The sequence below is a fragment of the Phaethon lepturus genome, unplaced genomic scaffold (assembly GCF_000687285.1).
Source record: "Phaethon lepturus isolate BGI_N335 unplaced genomic scaffold, ASM68728v1 scaffold5849, whole genome shotgun sequence".
In the NCBI taxonomy this organism is placed as follows: domain Eukaryota; kingdom Metazoa; phylum Chordata; class Aves; order Phaethontiformes; family Phaethontidae; genus Phaethon; species Phaethon lepturus.
Genome location: NW_010561109.1, coordinates 23,189 through 31,696, shown reverse-complemented (window position 1 = coordinate 31,696; position 8,508 = coordinate 23,189). Strand labels below are relative to the sequence as shown.

At 37.4% G+C, this 8,508-nt stretch overlaps 1 protein-coding gene across 1 annotated transcript; it reads left to right on the top strand.

Annotated features, from left to right (window-relative positions):
• Positions 1-600: 600 nt before the first annotated feature.
• PDK4 (pyruvate dehydrogenase kinase, isozyme 4) lies at positions 601-7,613 on the top strand (the record flags this gene model as incomplete). The annotated part of the gene is made up of 10 exons (XM_010293878.1): positions 601-746; positions 1,746-1,817; positions 2,380-2,564; positions 2,999-3,088; positions 3,586-3,663; positions 4,308-4,384; positions 5,110-5,208; positions 5,497-5,607; positions 6,288-6,401; positions 7,470-7,613. Coding segments are annotated over 10 exons (1,116 nt in total), but the record flags the coding sequence as incomplete, so codon positions are not given.
• Between the last annotated feature and the right edge of the window lie 895 nt (positions 7,614-8,508).

Below are 8,508 nucleotides of genomic sequence, written 5' to 3'. Positions count from 1 at the left end.
GAGCCCTGCTGGGGGCCGTGCCGGCCTCGGGGGTGGTGACGGTGGGGAGGTCGCCTCGGGCGACCCGCCGGCCGGTTGCCAGGCGACGGTGACCTGTGACTGCCTCGGTCAGCGCTGAAGACACGCTACAAGCTCTGCTTCGGCGGTGTTAATGGGATGGGGGGGTTGTGCTAAGAGTTAAATGAGCTAATGGGTGTTTTCGTGTCTGAGGTACACGTTATCGGGGAGGAGTCATTAGTCTTGTGCTGATGGAGTGAACAAACTGTACCCAGATCCGATTACCTCTTTGGCAGCCGCGAAGTTTGTGCTCACATGACATTTTCAGACGTCACCCTGAAGAAGCCCGTGTTTACTAAAGCTGGAGTGCTTCTTCTGGAGGATTACAAATAAGTCCCGTGTCTAAATGGGAAATGTACAAGTATTCCTCGCAGGAACATGCTGTGTCTTGCTATCTTATAAACAACATTCAGCACAAACATACAGTTAGGAGAACTGGCCAGTAATAGCATGCTGGTTGCAAAACAGTATAGTCCTGAAGGCTGTGGAAAGGCAGTGAATTGTACTTGGTTTTTTTACTAAATATTTATTTTGAATTTATTCATAGGCTCAACTAATGGATGTGAGAGAACTTCTTTTGCATTTTTGCGACAAGAACTTCCGGTGAGGTTTGCAAACATACTGAGAGAAATTGATCTTCTTCCTGATAAATTACTAGGCACTCCATCAGTACAATTAGTAAAAAGCTGGTAAGTAAGAACTACTTGAATTCAGCCTCTACAATAACATAGCTTTGACAACTTGGTTGTCATAGACTTTTTTAAATAGAAGACAGTAACAAAATACACCAGAAATGCAGTTTCTTCATCAAAGCTGAACTGCAAGCTGTTATACACTGTCTTTTTCTAGCATACTAAAATTAAATTGAAAAACAATTTATATTATTTTTAAACTTTTTTTTTTCTGAACTAACAGTTTGAAATAGCTGGTAGAGCAAATCTTACTTCTTACTTTTTAAGAAGGGAGAGAAGAAAACGTATTCTGTTTTCAGGTAGCATTACAGACCCTCAGAGCTACCCAAAAATGGAAGAGCAGGCTATATACTTGCTTGCATCTCTTACTGATAGAATTGCTAACAGAGCTTCTCTTCCATAGCAAACTGCCTTGGCCTGTACACCAAGTGTTTGGAATTAAGTTAACATAATCTCTGGGGTTGACAGAGTGGTTGAATCTGATTTAACGTTTCTTTACTGGCACAATTACAACTTTTGCAAGGATGGCTGACATAAAGGGCAAAAATATTAGAGTGAGATCCAGAAACTGTTCTTAATCTAGCTAACAGTTGTGCCTTTGCAATAGGCTTCAAGGCTGTCAGATGTGAGCAAAAGAGGCTCAAGTGCTTAGCTTATGCCAAAGATGATCAGATGTGGAAGAATTTTGCTCAGGTGGCTTCCTGAGCAGCATTGTCATTTAGATCTTCTTTTGAAATGCCTCTCTTCTCAAGAATTGTAAGGACATCCTGTGTACCTAAAGTGAGGGTTCAGATTCCTTTCTGGGTGGCAGGCACAAGAAAAGACTTTTAAAACGTCTAGCATTCAGTCAGTCAAGAAGTGTCTGGAACTTTGATACTTCAAACTTCTAGCTGACTTGTTAAGAGTAATGATTTGAACAAGACAGTATTTTTCCTGTTGCTAGACTAATAAAAAATCAAATTAATAGCATATATTTCTTGTGTTCTTTTTCAATAGGTACATCCAAAGCCTAATGGAGCTGGTGGAGTTCCATCAGAAAAGCCCAGATGACCAAAAAGTCTTATCTGAGTAAGCTCTTAATTTGTTTCATTGAGCTTTTGATTTCACATTCCATTTTTCACAATGTAGTCTGTTTAGGAAGACAGCTGTCATGAGCTGAATTTGATAATCTAGGGTGAAGTGCTGTGCACAAGCAAGCTGGCTTAAGTCTGTGATCATGTTTAGCATTACTGCAAATAAACATGACCCGTTGCAGCTTGGTTTTGAGGGCATGCTATCCCTTGAATTGTCATGGCAGAAGTATCAGCAGAAACTACCTTCTTTCCAAGATAGCAGCTAGGGGTCTTTTCACCTCCCTGCATTCTTCTCTGCTGAAACTATTTTGAATGAGTAAACAGGCAGCAAGTTTGATATGGCTAATGATTACACCTTTTATATTAAAAATATCAAACTCTGCTCTTTTAGGTCAGTGAGGAATTACTTTAAAAAGAATGAAAAAATTGACTATTTTAATATTAAGGTTGTTTTGCAGTTTTCTGTGCTGCAGCTGGGTTAGACAGTGACATTGTACAAAGCTTGCCTCTATGTAGTCTTAGAATAATATACTAAAAAGATCTCTTTTTTGATCTAGCTTTATAGATACATTAATTAGAGTCCGAAACAGACACCATGATGTGGTTCCTACAATGGCACAAGGAGTAATAGAATACAAAGATACTTTTAAAGTAGATCCTGTCACCAATCAAAACATTCAGTACTTTTTGGATCGCTTTTACATGAGCCGTATTTCCACCCGGATGCTAATGAACCAACACAGTAAGTAGAATTTTTTACCTGAGGGAAAAACTTCAACCTAATGAGAAGGGTGTTAATGCAAACATTTAAAACTGTTGGGATATCTGCCCCAGATGATTTTGTGTGACACTGAAAAGTTAGAAACTGAATGTATGACTTAGCAAAGTAATGGGAAAACTTGTTTTCTAGACTGCAGACTAATTGTAATAAGTGTTGTGTGGAATATGTAGGGATATTGTTCTTTATATCTGACAAGCCGTTAGATGTTGAACTACAGAAAAAGCCAACATAGTTTGCTGGCAATAGGTAACATTTTTAACTTGCAAAAGGCATAAACAACCCTTAGTATTTTATGTGATTCTAGGCTGCGATCACACTGTATTAGTCTAAATTTAAAGGCTTTTCTAGAATACAGTATTTGGGATTGAACAGAGTATTGTTTTCATCTCAAACAGCCCTTCTTTTTGATGATAAATCCGGCTCAGGGCACCCAAGGCACATTGGAAGTATTGATCCTTGCTGTGATGTTGTTGAAGTAGTGAATGGTATGTATTCTCAGCTCCTTAACATTTCTCTTCATAATCAGTATTTATATTTGCTTGCAAGTAATTTGGGTAACCAACATGCGCTGTATAGGATGCTGACTGTTTTTTATTGAAATAAAATTGAAAGCAGTCTATCAAAACACAAGCTTTTGTAGGACAGAGTTTAAAAGACAAAGCAGCTGTAAAAAGTGTGTTGGAATAAGGCCTAGCAAGTGACAGATGAGGTAGGAGTTAAAGTTGTTTGTGGTGTTGAAATCAGCCTTACCCACTGTTAGATAACAGATGCATCTGCTTTACGGAATTACCAAATTGCACTGAAGATTTGCCTGTGCTCCTGTAATTGCCTATTTATTCTCAGTTTTTAATGCACACAGTAGATACAGCCTTAGAGTCTGTAACACCTTAATAGCTAATGCAGTTAAAAATCATATTTTACCATGCATTTCTACAGTATTTGACATTACATTTCTTGTATTTTATTTAAATAAATATTTCAGATGCTTTTGAAAGTTCCAAGATGTTGTGTGACCAGTATTATTTGACATCTCCAGAACTGAAACTTACTCAAGTAAATGGTAAGATGAGAGCTTTTATGTCTCTCTTACAATCAGTAGCCAAACTGCTGCTTTTACTGAATCAAAAGGCTCCCATTTCTATAGCCATAATGGTGGATACCAGTTGATCTGTCTTGGGCTACTTCCTCTCCGTTTTCTATTTTAAGCACCTCATTTAATCTCCCATGCTAGAACTCAAATGTCATTGTATCTTAAACACTACATTTCCTGAGGTAATACTTAGGAATTTAAGAGAAGTAAGACTAGCCTGTACTTAAGGTAACATGATAAGTTGCTGGCAAGGAGCTCTGTATCTGGGGCAAGGAAGTGGGGCTACTGACTGAAATGCTGGTTCTGGTCCGAGCTGCCTGCAAATGTCTGATCTCAGGCAATCTGCTTAACTTCTAAAATCTTTTACTTATAAAGTGGAATTAATACTTGATTTTTTTGTTTGTTTATTTGTATTAAGCAAGTGGTAATTACATTCTAAACACTGTTAGGAGTGCATAGAGTTCTTTGCTCATTTGGGGGAAAAAACCAAAACTTGACCTGATGTATTTTCTTGTTTGTTCTGGCATATAACTTGCTTTTAGTAAAATTTGGATACAATACAGAAAGATTCTGTTGCCCTTTTAAATCTTGCTTGTCTCTTTCCCTTCCTCTAGGAAAACTTCCAGGAGAGCCAATTAACATCGTATATGTTCCATCTCATCTTTTTCACATGCTTTTTGAGCTCTTTAAGGTATGTCAATATAAGCTGTTTCTTCCCTTAGTAGTCCAAGCTGGACCATCCGTATTTAGTTCATTCAGATCAGCTAGAGGTTTTAAAGCTTTGCACAGGATAGTGAGATTTCTAAAATTTTATTATTTGGGGAAATAGCTTTGGCAGTTGGGAAGGGAATGATTGCAGTTTGTAGGAGAGTATTTGGACACTTTTGTGTGGTGGTAAATGGGACAGGGTAAGGGAGAGAGAAAGTAAAAGTGGGACATGGGGTTGTGACCACCGCTAGCCTTCTGCTTTTAGAGATTACATCTGCAGTGCACGTTTGCCCTGGTGCCTTTTCTGTGGAGTGGGTGGTACATCTCGAAGTAGTGAATGGCTCTGCACTCATGTGCTGCCAACATAGAGTGCAGAATTCTGGCAGCCTTTAGCAACTGCTGAACTCTGCTCTTCTCCAGATACCTGGTGACTTTTAAAGGAGTTATGTTGTTTATTTTACATTGGCTGAGTTATACGTTGGGCAAGAACAGTGTAATCTTTCAAGCAAAGAGTCTTGGCTATGCTTAGTCACTTTTAAGTGTGAGACCTCATCTGCTCCTGTTACACTAAATTGCTAAGTGTGTTCCTTGAAAGCTAGTCACTGACAGGAATGCAGGGTAACTGTGCTCAGCCTCTGCATAACAGGGATATGATTTTAAGTGCACAGATCCAACAGTTTCTGATAATGGTAACCTTCATTTCCATAGAATTCAATGAGGGCAACCGTTGAATTCCAAGAAAACAGTCCTTCCCTTTCTCCGGTTGAAGTGACAGTTGTTCTAGGGCAAGAAGACCTGGCAATCAAGGTATTTTGTTGGCCTACTACAAGATGGGCTTAATGTAATCTTTATCATTGCATATGCCGCAGCAGATCCTATTAGAAGAACTTGCAGACTCTGACAACAGATCAAAGATACTATGCATAGACCTTCTGTTGATAGCTTCCATTTAGCACAATTACCTAATTGAAAAATAATACACTGCAAAACAAATGTTTGCATTTATTAGTGTTGGAAGAGTTTGTTCAAATAACAGCATTTTAAATACCATTCCTAGTCAATGATTGTAGTTAACTTTAATCTCTCTTAACTCAGATTTCAGACAGAGGTGGTGGTGTTCCAGTAAGGAAAATTGAGCAGCTCTTCAGCTACATGTATTCCACAGCACCAAGGCCGAGGATGGATGATGGTCGAAATACCCCTCTTGTAAGATATTTTCAATACTCATGTTACTAATAAGGCTGCTATAAGTGTTGGACAGATTGGTAGGTTAACAAATTACAAAATGCTATGTACGTCCACCATACTGCTTTGTGAGGTATGCAGAGATTATTGAGCCTCATAAATACAAATTAACACTTTCTGAAGCAGATTTTTAATATCTAGCTTAATGGACAAAAAATATGCTCTTAGGGCATAAACAAAGAAGAATATTCCAATGTGAATCTAATATTTTTTTTTTTACTTGGTAAATTTACTTGGTCTTCATTCCCGCTCAGTCCTCAAACTTACTATAAATTGTGCTATCTTTATGGAGGCAAGCACAACTGGATTGGAATTGGACTATTGTTTATCTACCAGTAGCAAACTACTTTTACTAATCAAGCTATACTAGCTAAAACAGGTCAGGGAAAATACAGAAATATAATGCATAAAAGTAGGATGTATATATAAACCTTCCCTCCTTCATGGAGGTTTGTTTTTTTCTTTCTTTTGCTTTTGTTATTTTAAAGGTCAGTTTCAATATCCTGTATGAATAGGAAAAAGAGGAAGTGCAGAGGACTTTGTAAAAGTTTAAAATCTCTGAACACTTTCCAGCTATTTAATTTTAAGTCATAAGAGCTAGTAAAAAAATAAATTAATTTTGTCTTGTACTTTATTTTTAGGCTGGCTTTGGGTACGGCTTGCCAATTTCTCGTCTATATGCTAAATACTTCCAAGGAGACCTAAATCTCTACTCCATATGTGGTTATGGAACAGATGCTATTATCTACTTGAAGGTATGTATTTTAATTTGTTTAAAAAAAAGATAACTACCATTAATGCAGGGAGGTAACTACTTGGTATCATTTTAAGGTAAACAAATTCTCTGCTCATGAGTAGAAAAGCTCTCATTTTTATTAAGAAACACCAGTAAGATTTGTAACTGGTATCTAGAATTAAAAAGGTCACTTGGCTTTAACCGGTCTACTTGAATAACTACTAGTGACAGCCCCATTAGTTTTTAGATTGTATTAAGATTTGTTATCTACTGATTCATGGAATACAAAATACTGCGATAAAGTGAAGTATCAGAAACGGAAAGATGTGAGCAACAGATCTGGTTTCTTTACTGTTGTTTCTTTACCATGACAACCAGAAAGTTTGTATAAACTAATCCTTAAGACTCTAGTACCTGGTCCTATTCAACATCTGCCATATAGCCCATATATGGGATTCAGGTATCAGTAATCTTTAATACCTGGCGTATAACATGCACTGCTGTTTTTATAAGTAACCTGTAAAAAAGGACTACGTATTCTTTTCTACTTTTTTCGCTTACTCATGGGAAAAATTTGCTTGAATTTCTTGTAATAAATGAAAAACATAGTTCCGAGCACACTGAAGCACAATCAGAGAAGCAGTACAAAAGGAAGAGACGGTTCAGCTATATACATGTTACGTTTCTATTTAACAATTTCCAAATAGAATATGATTTTTTCTTTTATCTGAAAAATATGGAAGTAGGAAAGGAACATATTTTAAAGTTTCTCTGGAATTTTGTAAATCAACGTTCCTTTCTACCGCTGCCAGGACTATCTTGAAAACAGGTTACAGAGTAACTCTTAAGGACTATAAAAAGGCATAGATATGATTTGATGTTACTGCATTTATCCTGCCAAATTATGCAAAGCAAACATAGATACTGAAGCACATAAACTACTGCGTCTATTGTAGAAACATTTGTGTAGATAACTTTGTTTTGTAGTGTCACTGGCTTATTACTTGAAATACATTGCATGAATTTTTGTGAAGTGGCATTATTGAAAGGTAGAAACAAAGTAACTTTTTTCCTTCTTGATTTTTAGGCCCTATCAACAGAATCAGTAGAAAAACTCCCAGTTTTTAACAAATCAGTTTCCAAGCATTACCAGGCTACCTCAGAGGCAGATGACTGGTGTGTCCCAAGTAAAGACCCAAAGAACATGTCAAAGCAAAGTGCAGCGCTCTGAAGAGAAGTTGGTATCCAGGCACCCAAGGGGATCAAGCTGGCTTCTCCAAAAAGACTAGTGTTTGGAAGTATTTGTCTACCTCCAAACAAGCAAATTCTTCAGTTTCAGGACTGGCAGAAGGGACAGAAGATAAGGATGTTATAGCCTAGGCTGTATGCACTGAATGTGAAATCTTGCTGTGGAATTCAGGATGAGGAACATAGGAGCACATATATCTTTAAAGAAGAGATATGTATAGAGAAAAATCAGTCTATTTTTTTTCTTATGATCAAAGACTTGATGTGGTAGAGGTGTGCAATTTGAATCCTGTTTAATGCTTGAATTCTGAATACTGATAAACGTCAGTTATGCTGGTGTATATTTTTCCTCCTAGAATAGTTATCAGCAGTTCATCTTATTACAGATCTTCTCAGGTAGATAGATAACACCTGTACCTTAAAGCTGTATTTATAACATTTGGAAAAGATCCGCTTAGCATGGCAGTCTTGTAGCAAGATACAAACAGCATTCAAATACAGCCTGACTGGGAGTAAGCCCTGGGAGGTAGGGAAAAAGTGCTTTCCATATATAAGGAAGCCCCATCTAAAAAAAAAAAAAAAGTATTCCAGTCATAATTCCTATGTGATGCCTTGCTCTGTGAGTTACACTGCTAGATTTTTTTTTTTTATGTTGAGCTGTTCGTGGAAAAACTAGCCAAGTAAGGCTCCTATACATAAGGTAACTAAGAATGAAATCAAGATACTTCAGAAAGCTACTGGAGAGAAATGGAAAGCTACTTGGTTATAGCAGCTATAAGGTTAGGCTACATCTAGTCTACATCCCTGCACTCTGGAAAGCATGTGCCAGGTAAGTAGGTTAGGATTTTCCAAGAACTGAAGTCAGACATGCAAGTTGA